The sequence below is a fragment of the Salvelinus sp. IW2-2015 genome, unplaced genomic scaffold (genome assembly GCF_002910315.2).
Source record: "Salvelinus sp. IW2-2015 unplaced genomic scaffold, ASM291031v2 Un_scaffold16326, whole genome shotgun sequence".
Lineage (NCBI taxonomy): Eukaryota > Metazoa > Chordata > Actinopteri > Salmoniformes > Salmonidae > Salvelinus > Salvelinus sp. IW2-2015.
The window spans coordinates 1,122,026-1,143,357 of NW_019957535.1; the positions used below are offsets into that span (position 1 = coordinate 1,122,026).

The window sequence follows — 21,332 nt, forward strand, 5'->3', positions numbered from 1 at the left end:
CACGGTAAAACCTACTTTCAGTGTCTCTCCACCAAAAACTGGGTTGATTGTGCGTTTCTTGATGGAGGTCTTCTTCTTGCTATGGCGGGATTTGTCAGGGTGGAGGTAGGTTTTCACATATCTGCACAGGAGACAGGAGTTATACTGTTAAAGGAGTAGTTCACTATTTTACAACTTGATGTAAGATAGTTCCTCACCCTGAAAGTAGTCTATGGGCTAAAATAAACGTACGTTTTCTTTAAAACAGCCACTACAAATKTCAGCCACCACAAGCTAACAATCAATGGATGTGATGGGGACATGTGAGCATGTAAAAAAAACATAATGTCAAAATCACCTGAAATAAAATCAACTCCATAATTGGTTTGATGTTACTTAAAGGTGATTTGTCTCCCATAACTTCCATTGATTGTTAGGTTGTGGTGGCTAAAGTTAGCTGAAGTTTGTTGTGGCTTACAGTTGGATTACAGTTTCTCCTGGCCCATAGACGACTTTCAGGGTGAGGAACCATCTAACATCAAGTTGTACAATAGTGAACTACTTATATTATTGATGCCATGGGAGACGAGTCATCTTGTATGCTACACAGCAATGACCATAGTTTAAAGGTTCCTTCCCATTCTAACCCCTTAAAAATATTTAACATAAACTGATCTAATACTCTACTAAATACTTATTATTTGGCTCATATTTATTTTTTTAAACCTGTTGTAGGTTCTGGAGACCCCAATTAAAGCTGCAATATGTAACTTTTTGGGCGACTCGACCAAATTCACATAGAAATGTAAGTTGGAGATCTGTCATTCTCATTGAAAGCAAGTCTAAGAAGCGGTACATCTGTTCTATGTGCACWATTTCTCGTTTTTGGGTCTTAAACGTTCAGTTTTCTACACCAGCTGCAAACAGCTGAAAATACAATATATTGGGTTATGGAAAATATATTTCACAGCAAATTAGATGGTACAATAATTCTCTACACTATACTTGCTTGTTTTGTCACATAAATTGAAATTAGGCTGACTATTAGAATTTTAGCAACCAGGAAATGGCAGAACGATTTCTGCATAGTGCATCTTTAAAACACCTGATTTAACTACTATAATATTGGTCTGAATTTGTGTGTCTATGTGCATGCATGCGTGGTGTGTTGAGTTTACGGGTCAGTGCGCTGCTTGCGAGGGTTGGCGTAGGCAAGGTCCTGACACTGCTCCACTGTGACGATCAGCTCCTCTGCATTTCTGTACCTTAGCGAGAACTCCACTGCCCCCTGAACAGTCACACTCCCAAAGTCCCCCGCCTCACTGTACACACTCAGAAGACTGCCAATGCGCTGACAAAAGAGGACAGGAGAGGGACATTTCAAAGCTACTCATTTGGAGACAAAGCATGTTCTTCAGGCGTCATTTTGGAAATGGAAGGATTACCAAACACAACCATATTAACCTCTACAGGATCGATGCCCCCCTCCCCCCCGGTTGTAAGTAACAAGAACATTTCCCAGTACATAGACATATGTGGCATGGACAGAAAGCTTAAATTCTTGTTAATCTAACTGCACTGTCCAATTTACAGTAGCTATTACAGTGAAAGAATGCCATGCTATTGTTTGAGGGGAGTGCTCAGTTATGAACTTGAAAATGTATTAATAAACCAATTAGGCACATTTGGGCAGTCTTGATACAACATTTTGGGGGGAAATACAATGGTTCATTGGATTAGTCCTAAACTTTGCAGATGCACTGCTGCCATCTAGTGGCCAAAATCGAAATTGCGCCTAACCTAGAACAGTACATTGTCACCTTTTCTCTTGCATTTCAAGGATGAGGGGGGAAAAAATGCATGTTTTTTTCTTTGTGTTATCTTTTACCAGATCTAATATATTAAATTCTCCTACATTAATTTCCACAAACTTCAAACTGTTTCCTTTCAAATGGTATCAAGTATATGCATTTGAAAAAAAGGGTTAAGCCTCACTTTCAGTATTTYGTATTTTTTTGGGGAAAAGGTGGCCTAGATAAAGCAATCATTTTGGGGGGTTTTAAGTAATCATTGCAATAGTTTAAAACATGATGCAATTATGAACTGCAAAATCAAGAGCTGTGTCAAGTATTTTGAAAAGTCATACAGTATGATTGTATTTTTGCACAAATATCACCTTTGATGTTCARAGAAAAGAAAAAGAAAGATTAATAAAATAGACAAAGTATTAAAACAAATATTTCACGGGACAGCTAATATCTTGCTATTCAAGCCATACCTTCCAAAACGACTACAGTATGTTGTTGTAAATGGTAGATTTATGGTAACTGTCCATAAAATGGTCCTACCCCAGTGAGGCCCAAAGCAATGGAGCCATAACCTCTTCTTGCAGAGAAGTCAGACCCATAGCTGGAGACAGAGCTGCAGTCATCATCTGAGTCCAGACCCTCATCCTGAAGAGGGTTAGAGTTCGAGTAAAAGTCAAGGAAGGCATATGAAAGCCATCAGCCGGTGTGTGCATGTATGTGGTAATGTTTTTTCAATAGTGCTACATTTCATGTATTTAGACAACTTAACTCACATGAATGAAAGGCATCAKTGTGTGTGCGTGCATGTTTTAAAGAGTTATAACATCCATCTTTCTGGTTGTTTATGTCAGTACTACTAAACTCCCACAAGTGAAAGCCATTATTCAGAATATGTACATAAACAGTTGAAGAATGCATTTATTCATCTGTTTTGTTGGAAATGTATTTTGACGTCTAACCTCCCAGGTGTCCATAGGTGTAACAACCACTGAAGGGGGCTCCTGAGACGTAACTGGGTGCTCTAAGCCAGAGTGAGAGAAAAAAAACACAGACAAAAACAACCGTTTGTAATTTGGTGTGATATGCATGTTACCTCAATTGGCATGTGAACTTCCTTGATTGAAAACATACTACTGTATAGCGAATCTCTAAGTGTCAGATACAGTGCAAGGACATTCAGAGACTTGTCCCAAAGCCACTCCTGCGTTGTCTTGGCTGTGTGCTTAGGGTCGTTGACCTGTTGGAAGGTGAACCTTCACCCCGGTTTGAGGTCTGGAGCAGGTTTTCATCAAGGCCCTCAACTTCCGGACTCGTCTCAGTGCTGTTTGTTGCTACTTGGCTATCAGCCAAACTTTTCCGTTTTTACTTTTAATACATTTACCAAAGTCTTCGTTTTTTTCCCATTCAACTTTTTCACCCCGGACGCTTTATCTGGACATGGTTCTACAGGACCTCCATCAGCAGAAGCTAAGTAGTAACATTAACACTATGCCATCTAATTGCAGTCACTGTACTCATACTATACAGGAGAACTATCGCCTTGTGGTGAGGATAGGTGTGTTGCAAGCCCAGCTTCAGATGCAATCGTTAGGCAAGGACAATTTAAGCGTAGGAAAGGATGAAACAACTTGTGTGCCACCAGTAAGTACAGATAGTAGTATATCTCCCCCCCCCCCACAGTCTCCGCAGCCGGACAGTTTTCTCAAGGATCCTGGAAAGAAATGTTGTTGGCATACTCAACAAGTGTCGCTCATTCAGCCGACAGAAACGTTCAACTGGTTCTCCCCATTTAAGCAACGAGTATTAGACTTAAACATAATTATCCAGCGACCATACACTCACTGTCTACCAGGGGGCAGAGCTATCAAACATAAAACCTACTCTGAAGATTGTGCTGGCTAAGGCTAAAACTGGCGAGTGTAGAGAGTATAGGGATATTGTTTTACCACGTCGGCACCAACGATGTTAGGATGAAACAGCCAGAGGTCACCAGGCTCAACATAGCTTAAGCGTGTAATTCAGCTAGAAAGATGTGTCAGCATTGAGTAATTGTCTCTTAGGGGAAGTGATGAGCTCTACAGCTGACACTCACAACTCAATCGCTGGTTGAATACTGTTTTCTGCCCCTCCCTCTTTCTGGGACTCACCCATAAAAAGGACCAAGCCTGGCCTGCTGAGGAGTGACGGACTCCATCCTAGCTGGAGGGGTGCTCTCATCTTATCTATGAACATAGACAGGGCTCTAACTCCTCTAGCTTCACAATGAGATAGGCTGTTAGCCAGCCTGCAGCTTAGTGGAGTCTGCCACTAGCACAGTCAGTGTATTCAGCTCAGCTATCCCCATCGAGACCGAGTCTGTGCCTCAATCTAGGTTGAGCAAAACAAAACATGGCGGTGTTCGCCTTAGCAATCTCACTGGAATAAAGACCTCCATTCCTGTCATTATTGAAAGAGATTGCGATATCTCACATCTCAAAATAGGGTTACTTAATCAATTCCAATGCAGTCATAATCAATGAACTAATCACTGACCACAATCTTGATGTGATTGGCCTAACTGAAACATGGCTCAAGCCTGATGAATTTACTGTGTTAAGTGAGGCCTCTCCTCCTGGTTACACTAGTGACCATATCCCTGCGCATCCCGCAAAGGCGGAGGTAATACTGCATTTTCGTCTTTTTTTGAGCTTCTAGTCGGCAGGTAGCCTAGTGGTTAGAGTGTTGAACTAGCAACCGAAAGGTTGCAACATTGAATCCCTGAGCTGACAAGGTGCAAGGCAGTTAACCCACTGTTCCTAGGCTGTGATTGAAAATAAGAATTGTTTCTTAACTGACTTGCCTAGTTAAATAAAGGTTTAAAAAAATTGTCATGTAATCTATGCAGCCTATTCAATCACTTTTTATAGCTACTGTTTACAGGCCTCCTGTGCCGTATACAGCATTCCTCAGTGAGTTCCCTGAATTACTATTGGACCTTGAAATCATGGCAGATAATATTCACATTTTTGGTGACTTTAATATTTACATGAAAAAGACCACAGACCCATTTAAAAAGGCTTTCGGAGCCATCATCGACTTAATGCGTTTTGTCCAACATGTTTCCGGACCTACGCATTGCCACAGGGACCTAGTTTTGTCCCATGGAATAAATGTTGTGGATCTTAATTTTTTTCCTCATAATCCTGGACTATCGGACCACCATTTAATTCCGTTTGCAATCGCAACAAATAATCTGCTCAGACCCCAACCAAGGATCATCAAAAGCTGTGCTATAAATTCTTTAACAACCCAAAGATTCCTAGATACCCTTCCAGACTCCCTCCAYCTACCCAAGGAAGTCGGAGTACAAAAATTGGTTAACCTCCTAACTGAGGATCTTAATTTAACCTTGCGTAATACCCTAGATGCAGTCACATCCCTAGAAACATTTGTCACAAGACATTTGCTCCCTGGTGTACAGAAAATACCCGAGCCCTGAAGCAAGCTTCCCGAAAATTGGAACGGAAATGGCACTCCACCAAACTAGAAGTTTTCCGACTAGCTTGGAAAGACTGTACCGTGCAGTATCGAAGAGCCCTCACTGCTGCTCGATCATCCTATTTTTCCAACCTAATTGAGGAGAATAAGAACAAAATGTAGCATAAGAACTAAAAAGCAGCATTCAACAAGAGAGGATAGCTTTCACTTCAGCAGTGATACACTGTTGGTCCCGTGTGGCTCAGTTGGTAGAGCATGGCGCTTGCAACGCCAGGGTTGTGGGTTCATTCCCCACGGGGGGACCAGGATGAATATGTATGAACTTTCCAATTTGTAAGTCGCTCTGGATAAGAGCGTCTGCTAAATGACTTAAATGTAAATACATTTATGAACTTCTTTGATGAAAAGATCATGATCATTAGAAAGCAAATTACGGACACCACTTTGAATCTGCGTATTTCTCCAAACCTCAGTTGTCCTGAGTCTACACAGAACTGCCAGGACCTAGGATCAATGGAGACACTCAACATTTTCGATCCTGTCTCGCTTGACACATTCATGAAAATAGTCATGGCCTCTAAACCTTCAAGCTGTATACTGGACCCTATTCTAACTAAACTACTGAAAGAGCTACTGCCTGTGCTTGGCCCACCTATGTTGAACATAATAAATGGCTCCCTATCCTCCAGATGTGTACCAAACTCACTAAAAGTGGCAGTAATAAAGCCTCTCTTGAAAAAGCCAAACCTTGACCCAGAAAAAAAAAAAAAAAACTATTGGCCTATATTGAATCTTTCATTCCTCTAAAAAATTGTTGGAAAAGCTGTTACGCGGAAACTCACTGCCTTCATGAAGACAAATAATGCATACGAAATGCTTCAGTCTGGTTTTAGAGCCCATCATAGCACTGGGAAACCAAAGTCTTTGGGTTCCGGGGGGAGTATGGTTGCAAAGCTGAAACTTAAAGGAATTGACGGAAGGGCACCACCAGGAGTGGAGCCTGCGGCTTAATTTGACTCAACACGGGAAACCTCACCCGGCCCGGACACGGAAAGGATTGACAGATTTAGATCTTATCTGTCTCTGTGGATGGTTTGTCCTCTGTCAAATCAATGTGTTTGTTTCGGCATCCCTCAAGGTTCCGTTTTAGTACCACTATTGTTTTCACTATATATTCTACCTCTCGGTGATGTCATTCGGAAACACAATGTCAACTAACACTGCTATGCGGATGACATACAGCTGTACGTTTCGATGAAACATGGTGATGCCCTAAAATTGCCTACCCTGGAAGCCTGTGTTTCAAACATAAGGAAGTGGACGGCGGCAAATGTTTTACTTTTAAACTCTGAAAAAACAGAGATGCTAGTTCTAGGTTCCAATAAACAAAGAGATCTGCTGTTGGATCTGACAACTAATCTTGATGGTTGTACAGTCATCTCAAATAAAACTGTGCAGGACTTCAGTGTTACTCTGGACTCTGATCTCTCCTTTGATGAACAAATCAAGAATATTTCAAGGATAGCTTTTTTCCATCTTTGTGACATTGCAAAAATCATTAACTTTTTGTTCAGAAATTATGCAGAAAAGCTAATCCATGTTTTTGTCACTTCTAGATTAGACTACTGCAATGCTCTACTCTCCGGCTACCGGATAAAGCACTAAATAAACTTCAGTTAGCGCTAAACACGGCTGCTAGAATCCTGACTAGAACCAAAACATTTGATCAYATTACTCCAGTGCTAGCCTCTCTTCATTGGCTTCCTGTTAAGGCTAGGGCTGATTTCAAGATTTTACTGCTAACCTACAAAGCATTACATGGGTTTTCTCCTACCTATCTCTCTGATTTGGTCCTGCCATACATACCTACAGTCACAAGACGCAGGCCTCCTTATAGTCCTTAGAATTTATACAGCTGGAGGCAGGGCTTTCTCCAATAGAGCTCCATTTTTATGGAATGATCTGCCTATCCATGTGAGAGATGCAGACTCGGTCTCAATCTTTAAGTCTTTACTGAAGACTCATCTCTTCTGTAGGTCCTATGATTGAGTGTAGTCTGGCCCAGGGGTGCAAAGGTGAACAGCAAGTCACTGGAGCGACAAACTGCCCTTGCCGTTACTGCCTGGCCGGCTCCCCTTTCTCCACTGGGATTCTTTGCCTCTGAAACTATTACGGGGGCTGAGTGACTGGCTTACTAGTGCTCTTCCATGCCGTCCCTAGGAGGGGTGCATCACTTGAGTGGGTTGAGTCACAGACGTGATCATCCTATCTGGTTTTGCGCCACCCGGGCTTGTGCGGTGGAGGAGAACTTTGTGGGGTATACTCAGYCTTGTCTTCCTGTTCGGGCGGCGCTCGGCGGTCGTCGTCACCGGCCTACTAGCTGCCACCGATCCCTTCTCCCTTTTCTGTTGGTTTTGTCTTATTGGTTACACCTGTTTCTTGTTTAGGTTTTAGTTGGGCTATTTAAGTCAGTGATGCCCGCCGGTTTTTGTGCGGGCTTATTTCCTCTGTTCGTGTTTGTGGTTGTGCGATTTTCTTGTTTTTCTCCGGACTGGTTGGGTCCTGTTTTTGGGTCGGTCTTTGTTATGCGCCTGGTGTTTTGGCGTGACCGTTTTCCTGCGCCGGAATAAAAAACAATTGTCCTTTACCCTCTGTTCCATGCGCCTGACTCCGCACCCACTACTCATAGAAGTGCGTTACAAAACGGGATAAATCTGCAGTTACAAGGAAGAGGGAAACAGTTGTGGACATGGTGGAGAAATTTGAGGCCTTTACTAGGAAGCTTGAGTTGTTCGATTTGGACTTGTCATCTGGAAGGCTACTGTACTTCAGCACACTGAAGAAACGACAGGCTGAGGGACCAGGCTGCAGCACTGTCACAGTGGTGATGGAAGATTTCATCAAGYAGGGACAACTTATCCACCAGATTTGAAGACTACAGCATGCCCAAGGATTTCATTGCGTTTGTACGTTATCCTCTCACAGTCCGCCCAGGTGGAGAATTTTACTCCCTTGCTAAGAAAACAATACCTTCGCTGGATGAGGCCACAATTCAAACTGAGCTGATTGAATTCCAGACATCGAGCCAAATCAGGGATGCGCTCAGGAGTGCCGAGTCCCTGTGTGTGTTGTGGGTGGCATGCTCAGAGGAATACAGCACAATAAAGAAACTTGCATTTTATGTGCTAACAATGTTTGGATCGACTTACACCTGTGAGTCCTCATTTTCCTCTATGAGCGCAATATAGACTCACGACAGGAACCTGCTTTCACATAAGTCAATCAAGGACTGCCTGCACATCAAAATCACATCCATCCATCAAACCAAATATCCACAAGATTGCGTCCGAGGGGAAATGCAACTTTTCTCATTGAATAAGTAACTTAGTGGCCTGTATTTAGTAAATACTGACTGTATTTAGTAAATACTAATATTATTGTGAGAGCTTATCCAGGGATATTTAAATGTCAAGCTGACAGTATGTTCTGTTTGTTCTGTCGTTAGAGAGCTGGCTATCCCGACACAGACATACTTTTTTTCTTTAAATTATTGTTTTATGTAGGATACTACATTTTTGACGAGTTGCAATTGTAAGTAGGCCTAATAAAAAAATCCACCTTCTATTAGGCTGTTAAGCCTCATAGCCTACCTCAGCCAGTTAAGTTATTTTATATAGGTCTAGGCTCCAAGGAAATAGACTCAAATTAAGCCCTCTTGTTGTTTTTAAAGTCAAATTAAAATGAAGATTATTGATTATTGAATTGCTCGACTGGTGTAGGTTTTCTCCATCTGTTGGTGTGCAACACTTGCATAACAAGTAAGCTAGATTTTCCTGCACCAGGCACTGTTCACCTCCTATTGATCGCACTGCGGTTGCAGCTTTACGTTTCAGCAGCACAAAATGGTCCGCTGCCTGCGTTGTTAGTTGACTGTCTACTGCATTCTCTCTCATCATGAATGAAGTTAAAGTGTAACTTTTTTATTATTTAGGTATGGTGACTTCCTTCTCGGGACATTGCATTTGGGAGTATTTTTAATTTCATTAGATTTTTTATGAAAACAATTTTCATAATTATTTTGGGGGGACAAATAATTTTGCCGACAGATGTTTTCTACAATTTAAATTGAACCTTTATTTAACTAGGCAAGTCAGTTAAGAACAAATTCTTATTTACAATGATGCCTACCCCTGCAAAACCCAGATGACGCTGGGCCAAATGTGCGCAGCGCCACTCGGGAGCCATGACCAATATGACCAATATATATCTTTTTTTCAGAACATTAACCATGTGTGTAGGTAGATGTGGAGAGGTTGATACAAATGATTTGTTGTAAATTGGGGGGGGGGGGGGGGGTTCACACCTACAGTAGCCGAGCTATTAGACTATCCTTTTGTAAAGGTTGAAGAGTCTATTGTCCTGCTAATAGCCCATCCTAGAAACGTTGTTTGCAGAATTCACAACCTGCTACGCTGGTGAAAAACAAAATGCCTCCAGCTGTCCATCACTACTGTAAATAAAAACACAGAATATCTAAGGGGCTTTTATATAATTATAATGCAGAGTTAATAATAATAATACTTTTCCCCCCTTCCACTTGTTGAAAGTTCCAATTGATAACGTTTTTTTTAATCAATTAATATATTTGAGTTTAACCACAATATTTGTTGTATTATTTTTCTGGTGGATTAAAGAAGATAACAATATTTTGGAGATTATTTCGTTTTCAAATAACCGAAAGTGAGCGATTTAATCGGAATAAAGGRAAAAAGGCTATTCTTGAACATGGGGTGAGACATTCTTACTAAATTGCAAATAAAGCCAGTTTGTTATTTAGAAAAATGTATTTTTGTTTTTAGAGGGAGAGAAACCAAAAGCCCACCGTGCCTATTTTTTGGACAAGGACATCCCGGCCGGCCAAACCCTCCCCTAACATGGACAACGCTGGGTACGTCGCCTCATGGGTCTCCCGGTCACGGCCAGCACGGGTATAGAACCAGCATCTGTAGCAACGCAGTTTGCACTGCGATGCAGTGTCTTAGACCGCTGAGCCACTTGGGAGGCCCCATCCACAAAGTTTTTCATGCTGATCAATTGCATTGCACAAAGTATCAAAATACTACTTAAACAGAGAAATTCAAATACATTATTAGGAGATATGCTGGACCCTATGTCAGAGAGGTGTTTTTGGGACCACGTCGTGTCTATTGTCCTGCTAATAGCCCTTGTGAAAAAAAAAGTGTTCGAAAACATTTTTCCCCCTTCCACTTGCCTCTTCCATTAATTTTGTATTTTTATCAAGGAATCCTGTACAGTATATGCTTAATCTGACATTTCGCAGGTGCATGAGTTTTGGAGTTAAAAATCTCTTCCCAACAATTTAGTTAAGTGATAAGTATCATTGCCATTCCAAATAAAATTGAATATTTTTTGCTCAAATAATTTAAACAGGTCATTCTCCGCCTGAATCTCTGCCAATGACGTGACTCTCCGCCAATAATTACATTTAGAGGATTGGAAGATTCTAAATGTCAGCCTTTAAATGCTTTATTATCCAAATGTTTAAAGTGCGTGTGGGAGACGAAGAGAATGCATTTGTCTGTTAGGGCTTTCAGGAGGAACAGAAAATTGCATGTCAATTCCATGCCATGGAATCACTTCCCAACTATTTTGCAATCTATATGTCTCACCACCAATAATTAAATTTAAAGGATTGGAGGATTATAAATTAATATCTAAGGGTCATTTTTTGTTAGGGCAAATCTGGTCTGTGAGTATATCTAATAATAATATTCGCTTTGTAAATAAGGATGCATTATGAAAGGATAATGACATCCGCAAGAGACGGTGGGAATATTGCTCATTTTAGAGACTATAATACTGTACCCATGGCATCCGGGTCAGGATAACCACAAAGAACTAACTGGAATATAATTGAACATTTTCGTTTCTCTTACAATAACCTTCTTCATCCTCATCATTCAGTTCATTGCACAATTATCCGTTTCTATTTGGTTTATATTGCTCATTCATTGTCAGTTAGAGACACATTAGCACATTGGGACCTAAAAGCATAACCAGTGCTCTAACTCCCCCTTGTGGTGGTCTGGAGCAATGAAGCAGTCATGCGGGGTAATGTTCTAAACCACAAATTCCCCGCGGCATAATCTCAAAACTTTTAATTGAGGAACCACTGTAGAAAATAAAGGAAAATCCTTGAATGAGTAGGTGTGTCCAAACTTTTGACTGGGACTGTATGTATATACACTGCATAAAAAAATAAAGGGAACACTAAAATAACACATCCTAGATCTGAATGAATGAAATATTCTTATTAAATACTTTTTTCTTTACATAGTTGAATGTGCTGACAACAAAATCACACAAAAATGATCAATGGAAATCAAATTTATCAACCCATGGAGGTCTGGATTTGGAGTCACACTCAAAATTAAAGTGGAAAACCAGGCTGATCGAACTTTGATGTAATGTCCTTAAAACAAGTCAAAATGAGGCTCAGTAGTGTGTGTGGCCTCCACGTGCCTGTATGACCTCCCTACAACGCCTGGGCATGCTCCTGATGAGGTGGCGGATGGTCTCCTGAGGGATCTCCTCCCAGACCTGGACTAAAGCATCCGCCAACTCCTGGACAGTCTGTGGTGCAACGTGGCGTTGGTGGATGGAGCGAGACATGATGTCCCAGATGTGCTCAATTGGATTCAGGTCTGAGGAACGGGCGGGCCAGTCCATAGCATCAATGCCTTCCTCTTGCAGGAACTGCTGACACACTCCAGCCACATGAGGTATAGCATTGTCTTGCATTAGGAGGAACCCAGGGCCAACCGCACCAGCATATGGTCTCACAAGGGGTCTGAGGATCTCATCTCGGTACCTAATGGCAGTCAGGCTACCTCTGGCGAGCACATGGAGGGCTGTGCGGCCCCCCAAAGAAATGCCACCCCACACCATGACTGACCCACCGCCAAACCGGTCATGCTGGAGGATGTTGCAGGCAGCAGAACGTTCTCCACGGCGTCTCCAGACTCTGTCACGTCTGTCACATGTGGTCAGTGTGAACCTGCTTTCATCTGTGAAGAGCACAGGGCGCCAGTGGCGAATTTGCCAATCTTGGTGTTCTCTGGCAAAAGCCAAACGTACTGCACGGTGTTGGGCTGTAAGCACAACCCCCACCTGTGGACGTCGGGCCCTCATACCACCCTCATGGAGTCTGTTTCTGACCGTTTGAGCAGACACATGCACATTTGTGGCCTGCTGGAGGTCATTTTGCAGGGCTCTGGCAGTGCACCTCCTTGCACAAAGGCGGAGGTAGCGGTCCTGCTGCTGGGTTGTTGCCCTCCTACGGCCTCTTCCACGTCTCCTGATGTACTGGCCTGTCTCCTGGTAGCGCCTCCATGCTCTGGACACTACGCTGACAGACACAGCAAACCTTCTTGCCACAGCTCGCATTGATGTGCCATCCTGGATGAGCTGCACTACCTGAGCCACTTGTGTGGGTTGTAGACTCCGTCTCATGCTACCACTAGAGTGAAAGCACCGCCAGCATTCAAAAGTGACCAAAACATCAGCCAGGAAGCATAGGAACTGAGAAGTGGCCTGTGGTCACCACCTGCAGAACCACTCCTTTATTGGGGGTGTCTTGCTAATTGCCTATTTACATTTATTTACATTTAAGTCATTTAGCAGACGCTCTTATCCAGAGCGACTTACAAGCCTATAATTTCCACCTTTTGTCTATTCCATTTGCACAACAGCATGTGAAATTTATTGTCAATCAGTGTTGCTTCCTAAGTGGACAGTTTGATTTCACAGAAGTGTGATTGACTTGGAGTTACATTGTGTTGTTTAAGTGTTCCCTTTATTTTTTTGAGCAGTGTATATATTTTTATAAGTCAAAGGTGTGTCATGATATTCCTCAAATGTCATAGCTTGAAGCTGTGTTGCAAACGAGGAAACACTGTAAAGTACTTTCATTCTGAACCTCTTTTCTAACAACAGCAAGCACAAACACGGTTATGAAGGCAAAAGATTTGAAATCACGAGATCAGGATGGAATTTTATCATGTTAGTTCTGCTAACGAAAGCGTCGCAACATGTTGTGGCATGTGAAACTGAAAAATAATAGAGAGCTCCACACCAAAGTTTAAACTGCAAAATAGAGGGACCTCTTACCTTCAGTGTCATCTGTCACTGGGGATTCAGAGGAATTGACCACTATTGCGGGAATGAGACATTTTCCAGTCTTCTGATTCACTTTTTGAAAGTCTCCATTTGGAGACAGCTTGGACTTCAAAGTATTCCTTTCCTTAAATATATCTGCCTCCTTTCCATCTAAAGTAACACATGTCTGCCCATCCACTGCTCTGCTTAGAGATTCAGTAGACTTCTTTACATCCATCTGTTCTTGTTTCTTTTCTTCATCAAAATCTCTTGGAGAAACCCTATGGTCCATCTTTGTTACATGTTTCATGCCACCAACAATTGCAGTCTCTGAGAGATCATTTCTAAACGTGGACACTTCCTTCTCTTCGTCTTCCTTTGATGTATGCAGATGGCTAGAAATGACGACTTCACCTAGAAAATGAACAGCAAATGGTAGAGACTCTTCTGAACAAACTAGGTCCTTTTTGGGTCTGGCCTCTTTGAAGATAGATGATTCATCAACAGGAACATGTTTGTCTATGGTGAGTATGTCCTGTGGTCCCTCGGGGAGCAAGTACTGAGGTTTCTCTATACATTTGAAGGACTCAATGGTAGGCAACGGGTCATTTCTCTGGAGAGAGAATGCATCCTCAAGTGATGGCATTTCACTGTGGCTTTGGTCTGTTTGAAGTTCTTGGCTCTCTGTTGAAACATCTTGGTTTAGCCTAACATATTCCAGCTCCAGCATATCATCATATTCAAGCTGACATTTCTCCTTCTCATACTTGACCTCGGAAGATTGCATGCTATGAGGCCCCTCATGTTCTGAAACTTCATCATCAGGTCTCCTGTTGTTGAACTTATCTTCTGATCGGGTCAGAGTGTCACCACTAGGTGGAGTCCCTGTGGTGTTTGTCTTTCCAAAGGTAAAGTTGACCTCTTTTGGCTTTGGCCTTATGTGGCTGCYCTGTGCCCAGATCTCAAAAGACGGAGTAGTGAGAGACTCATGCCCTGAATGCTCAGCATCAAAACCAAGGGTGATATCCTCTGACCTGTTATGTGCGTCAACCCTAGGCAATATCACTATTGTTTTAGTTGCTCCTATGGCCATCTCTATGTCTTTTGGCTCGGCCTCTATGACGCTACTTTTCAACTCTGGTTGTGTCCATACATAGGGGTCTACATACATTACAGAGCTGTTCTTCTCTGGATCATCCTTTATTTCAGGGGGAAACACCAGCTTTCTGCTAGACTTCAGATTCACAATAGTGTCCAGGGATTTGGTTGTTGGTTTGGTTTGAGGGTCGGGACTAGATACGTTGATAGGACCGAGCTGAGACTCAAGAATGGCATTGGCAATATAAGCAGATTCTGTCTTGTTTTCTTGTCCAGGTTTCCTGTCTGGTGATTGGTGGACAGTGTCAGTTGTGCTAGAGTATGGCATCACTTGATTTTGAGATGTAAATGGGTTGCTACATTTTTCCTCACTAGCAGGCACCTCATGAGACCTGTAGAGTGGATGTTTCCATTCAGGAATATCAACAGCGGTGTTGTCTGTAATAAAGGAAAAGTTCAGGTTTAGTTTACGGTTGGCCTGCCGGGATAGGGTTCGGTGGATCCTTCCACAGCTGCTAAATATTTCATACTCACCAGTATCCACAGTGCTTTCCTCATTGCTAAGTTCCTGGTTAGCCTGAGGATAACAATTGTGTTATTATGTATCAACTCTTTGATTAAAGTGAAAGAAAGTTTTGTCTCAAATAATAATGCAATAAAACAAACCTTTTCACGAAAAGATGGGTTGAGGAAACTTGTGTCTGGTTTCTGGCTATGAGTGGAAAAGAAAGATTGCAAGTAGTTGTACTCAAACAATAAGAATATAAGTACTTAATGTGMATATGCAGTACTTCAAATGTCAGTGCAAGAATGAAAGGTGTAGAACTCTTTAAAAATTTTTTTTATCTTTGGCAAAATTAAAATGTTTGAATGACAAATAGGTATTTCTTGAATATCAATTTTCAAAGCTTCATGCAATTGTTGATAAGCCAAGTGATTTAATTAGTGAGTTGCATGCGTAGATACAGTAATAGAGTTGTACTACTATTACTATTATACAGTAWTTCCTTGCTTTCTAAGCTAAAACGAATCATTGAGTAAAATAAATCTAATGGCCATCCGAGCTATTTGCGTTGACACCCCCCCTCTTGTTTTTACAACGCTGCTACTCAACGCTGTTTTTACAACGCTATTATCTATGCATAGTCCCTTTACCCCTACCTACATGTACAAATTACCTCGACTAGCCTGTACCCCCCCCCCGCACATTTACTCGGAACCGGTACCCCCTGTATATAGCCTCATTATTGTTATTTTATTATGTTACTTTTTTATTTTTTACTTTAGTTTATTTAATAAATATTTTCTTAACTCTATTTTCTTAAAACTGCTGTTGGTTTAAGGGCTTGTAAGTAAGGATTTCACAGTAAGGTCTACACATGTTGTATTCGGCGCATGTGACAAATATAATTTGATTTGATTTGAAAACACCTTGCAGTAACAGTAAAAGTTATTCTCTGGCATAGAAAAACCAAGCCATGAAGCATAATTATGTAATACCAGCACAGAAGTCTTCTGAAGCTTTTATTGCCAGAAGTTTGCTCTTGTAACACATGTATCTTCTATTAGGAGACAGCAATTCACTGTTCAATGCTTAAGCCTCTGCAATGTGTATGTTTGTATTCCCCGTGTGACCAGAAATCTTGATATTGTAGGCTACTCTTAGAATAAACTTACATCTCAGAAGTCTTGGTTTGAGGGTCCTTATTCTCCTTTTCTCCTTCTTTGTTTTCTGTTTGTCCGACATCGCTGAAAGTACTAGTCCTAAAGGCTAAGAAGCAGACAATGATCACTCAGATTATTTATCTTCGGTCAGCCCATCCCTCTGTATGAATAATGTAACTACAGTCTTTATCCTTCTCTCTGAGGAGTGACAGTGGGAGATGACTGAAAAAGGGGTTAAAGTCAGAATATGGAAAATATGAATTATTCTTTCATTGATTGAGAGTGTAGTTATTTAACTGATTCATGGTAATCAGTACAAAATCTATACCTGTTGTCTTCTTTCTCCTCATTGAAGACCTGAGAACTTCTGTTACGTCTGACTGTCGTCCATAGCGATGAGTCCGGAGCTCTTCAAACCACTCCCCGGTCATAATCTTGAGCTTTTTAGGGTCAGGAATGGAGATTTGCAGACGACTGCCACCAATAGACAATAAAGCAGATGGAAAAGTAGTAAATGAAAAGCCTGATTATTTTGGTAAATATTCCAACAAAAATGTTGGTCTCTATTAACATGAATCTACTGCATTGTAAATCTTCTCAAAGGTGTAGATGTTCAAATCAGCTCTTAAATTTGGGCTGAAGGGCTAAATATAACAGATGAASAGTACTAATTTCAAGTAATCTATACTGAACAAAAATATAAACACAACATGCAACAATTTCAACAATTTTACTGAGTTACAGTTCATATAAGGAAATCAGTCAATTGAAATCAATTCTTTAGGACCTAATCTACGGATTTCACATGCCTGGGCATGGGMGCAGCAATGGCTCCCCAYTGGGGAGYCAGGCTCAGCCAATCAGAGTGTGTTTTTCACCACAAAAGGGCTTTATTACAGACARAAATACTCCTCAGTTTCATCAGCTGTCCGGGTGGCTAGTCTCAGATGAAGAAACTGGATGTGGGAGTCCTGGGCTGGTGTGGTTACACGTGGTCTGCGGTTGTGAGGCCTGTTGGCCAAATTATCTAAAACGACGTTGGAGGCTTATGGTAGAGAAACTAACATTACATTATCTGGCATCAACTCTGGTTGACATTCCTGCAGTCAGCATTGCTATTTGCATGCTCACTCAAAACTTGAGACATCTGTGGCATTGTGTTGTGTGACAAAACTGGCCTTTTATTGTCCTCAGCACAAGGTGCACCTGTGTAATGATCGTGCTGTTTAATCAGCTTCTTGATATGCCACACCTGTCAGGTGGATGGATTATMTTGGCAAAGGATAAGTGCTCAGTAAGAAGGAGGTAAACAAATGTGTGAGTATGGAACATTTCTGCAACCTAATTTCAGCTCATGAAACATGGGACCAACACTTTACATGTTGTGTTTTTATTTTTRTTAAATATAAATCCAAATATGTATTTAACTGCATTGAGATACACTACACAGTGCATTYGTAAATTATTCAGACCCCTTGACTTTTTCCACGTTTTGTTACGTTACAAATCTATTCTAAAATGTATTAAAAATCTATATAATTCTCATCAATCTACACACAATACCCCATAATGACAAAGCAAAAACAACAGCTTTTAAAAAGAAATTGCAAATAAAAAAGTTTTATAAACATAAATACATTATTTACATAAGGATTCAGACCCTTTGCTATGAAACTGAGCTCAGGTACATGCTGTTTCCATTGATCATCCTTTAGATGTTTCTGCAACTTGATTTGAGTCCACCTGTGGTAAATYCAATTGATTTAACATGATTTGGAAAGGCACACACCTTTCCAAATCACATACACCTTAGCCAAATACATTTAAACTCAGATTTTCACAATTCCAGACATTTAATCCTAGTAAAAATTCCCTGTTTTAGGTCAGTTAGGATCACCACWTTATTTTAAGAATGTGAAATGTCAGAATAATAGCAGAGAGAACGATGTATTTCAGCTTTTATTTCTTTCATCACATTCCCAGTGGGTCAAAAGTTTACATACACTCAATTAGTATTTGGTAGCATTGCCTTTAAATTGTTTAACTTCGGTCAAACGTTCCGGGTAGCCTTATACAAGCTTCCCACAATAAGTTGGGTTAATTTTGATCCATTCCTCCTGACAGAGCTGATGTAACTGAGTCAGGTTTGTAGGCCTCCTTGCTCGCACACGCTTTTTCAGTTCTGCCCACAATTYTCTATGGGATTGAGGTCAGGGCTTTGTGATGGCTACTCCAATACCTTGACTTTGTTGTCCTTCAGCCATTTTGCCACAACTTTGGAAGTATGCTTGGGGTCAATGTTCATTTGGAAGACCCATTTGCAACCAAGCTTTAACTCCCTGACTGATGTCTTGAGAAGTTGCTTCAATATATCCACATACATTTCCTGCCTCATGATGCCATATATTTTGTGAAGTGCACCAGCCAAATCTGCTTCAACAAGTACTGAGTAAAGGGTCTGAATACTTATGTAAATGTGATATTTCAGTTATATTTTTTATACATTTGCAAAAAAAAACTAATACAAAATATTTTCGCTTTGTCATGACGGGGCATTGTGTGTAGATTGAGATGGGGGGAAAAACTGTTTAATACATTTTAGAATAAGGATGTAAAGTAACAAAATGTGGAAAAAGTCAATGGGTCTGAATGCTTTCCGAATACACTGTGTATACAAAGGTATGTGGACACCACTTTAAATTAGTGCATTTGGCTAATGCAGCCACACCCATTGCTGACAGGTGTATAAAATCGAACACACAGCCATGCAATTTCCATAGACAAACATTGGCAGTAGAATGTCTCATACTGAAGAGCTCAGTGACTTTCAGCRTCCACCTTTCCAACAAGTCAATTGTAAATTGTAAATGCTGTTATTGTGAAGTGGAAACGTCTAGGAGCAACAATGGCTCAGCCACGAAGTGGTAGGCCACACAAGCTCACAGAATGGGACGGCCAAGTGCTGAAGCGCATAGCGCGTAAAAATTGTCTGTCCTCGGTTGCAACACTCACTGAAGAGAATTGGAATGGGAATTGGAATTTCATTGTACTTCCTCAACTGACTGGAATTGAAATGGAATTGACCCCAACTCTGCTATGTAGCCTAGGCTGTATTTATATTTGAATGCATACTTCCTCTGGATGCAACATCAGCACCAGAACTGTTCGTCGGGAGCTTCATGACATGGGTTTCCATGGCCGAGCAGCCTAAGATCCCCATGCGCAATGCCAAGAGTCAGCTGTAGTGGTGTAAAGCTTACCGCCATTGGACTCTGGAGCACTGGAAACACGTTCTCTGGAGTGATGAATCACGCTTAACCATCTGGAAGTCCGACCGACTAATCTGGGTTTGGAGGATGCCAGGAGAACACTACCTGGTCTGGGGCTGTTTTTTATGGTTCGGGCTAGGCCCCTTAGTTCCAGTGAAGGGAAATCTTATAGCTACAGCATACAATGACGATTCTGTGCTTCGAACTTTGTGGAAACAGTTAAGCGAAGGCCCTTTCCTGCTTCGGCATGACAATGCCCCCGTGCACAAAGCGAGGTCCATACAGAAATGGTTTGTCGAGATACAGTAGATGTGGAAGAACTTGACTGGCCTGCAGAGCCCTGACTTCAACCCCATCGAACACCTTTGGGATGAATTGGAATGCCGACTGCGAGCCAGGCCTAATCGCCGAACATCAGTGCCCGAGCACAACATTAACTATCATGAAATAGGGAATGTTCATTCTCAGCATGTATTCGAATCAAATCAAATCAAATTTTATTGTCACATACACATGGTTAGCAGATGTTAATGCGAGTGTAGCGAAATGCTTGTGCTTCTAGTTCCGACAATGCAGTAATAACCAAAGAGTAATCTAACCTAACAATTTCACAACAGCTACCTTATACACACAAGTGTAAAGGGATGAAGAATATGTACATAAAGATATGTGAATGAGTGATGGTACGGAATGGCATAGGCAAGATGCAGTAGATGGTATCGAGTACAGTATATACATATGAGATGAGTAATGTAGGCTATATAAACATTATATTAAGTGGCATTGTTTAAAGTGGCTAGTGATACAACAATAGCGACCCAACAATATCAAGACATTTATTGCCACCAAGGCCATAAATGAATTACCGTATACGTCCAGTCTCTCGCTTCCTGAGGTTGTCATCTCGCTGAAGCACCTGCCGGATTGCCAATTCCTCATCTGTGGACAGATGACTCAGGTCCAGAAACTCCAATAAATCCTTTGGGGACTTCATCATGACATGAAGTTTATGTCCGTTTAAAACTTTTTTTTTAAAGCAGTAATTCCAAAAGAGTYCCAAAGATACAAATGAGGAGAAAAAGGAGTTTTGTTTTCAGTCTTCACACACCTGTGAATGTAAATAAAAAAAGGTGCCAAACCGGTTAATCTACTTTGAGGAAAGAGGAAAAACACATTGACTGATGAAAGGTGAAAGTATGGCATATATTCTTTACATGTCCCMAAAAATTATCTCAATTTAAAACAGCTAATCTAATGAGGAGACATGCAGCCACTGAGTTCCAACACATATACCAAAGTGTTTGGCCCGAACTGGCAATGAATGATGTAATAATGTAAACAGTGAAAGGTCCTTTGTCAATAAGAGTGCTGTTAATGATTTGCAGTGCAACGCCATTGTCCAGGGGAAATATGCTGTGGGGTGGGCACTATGGGCACAGACGTTTTGTCAATAATGTCAAGATTTTARAATCTAAGGAGAAGTAGGAAATGAATTACTTATCCAGTCTGTTTCCCAGYGTAATGAAAGCTATGGGCAACTTTGTATCAAGGCTTCACTAATGAACTATTTCAGCAACCTTCTCCATTAACACTGAGAAGGGTTTAACCTTGTTGCAGAGTGAWCACCCTTACCTAATGCTTGGGTAAATCATTGTCATTGCTTTATGAAAACCCAACCTCAAGCCATAATGGAATTGTTTACAGACAGACACATTCTTGTGGAACCAGGCACGTCATGTGTTCTGACACACCCTATCAAACTGAAACTTGCTATATTGACTTTTTCTAAGGAGGGACAATTTATTTATTTATGATCATCCCATAGTGAGCTATACACTGAGTATACAAGACATTAGGA

General features: G+C 41.2%; 1 protein-coding gene across 2 annotated transcripts in view; it reads right to left on the reverse strand.

Moving 5' to 3' along the window:
• Nucleotides 1-20,565, reverse strand: part of si:ch211-266g18.6 (synaptotagmin-like protein 1) — a 42,325-nt gene extending 21,760 nt beyond the window's left edge. Inside the window, exons 1-10 of one of the 2 annotated variants that reach the window (XM_024146246.2) lie at nt 20,341-20,565; nt 16,534-16,679; nt 16,218-16,311; nt 15,207-15,252; nt 15,075-15,117; nt 13,455-14,978; nt 2,747-2,808; nt 2,328-2,432; nt 1,158-1,330; nt 16-121 (exon numbers count right to left, since the gene is read on the reverse strand). In XM_024146246.2, coding sequence (XP_024002014.1) covers nt 16-121; nt 1,158-1,330; nt 2,328-2,432; nt 2,747-2,808; nt 13,455-14,978; nt 15,075-15,117; nt 15,207-15,252; nt 16,218-16,311; nt 16,534-16,679; nt 20,341-20,471 — 2,430 coding nt within the window. In that variant the 5' untranslated portion in view covers nt 20,472-20,565. The remainder of the gene's footprint in view (nt 1-15; nt 122-1,157; nt 1,331-2,327; nt 2,433-2,746; nt 2,809-13,454; nt 14,979-15,074; nt 15,118-15,206; nt 15,253-16,217; nt 16,312-16,533; nt 16,680-20,340) is intronic. The other variant, XM_070442590.1, reaches the window with a different exon arrangement.
• Between the last annotated feature and the right edge of the window lie 767 nt (nt 20,566-21,332).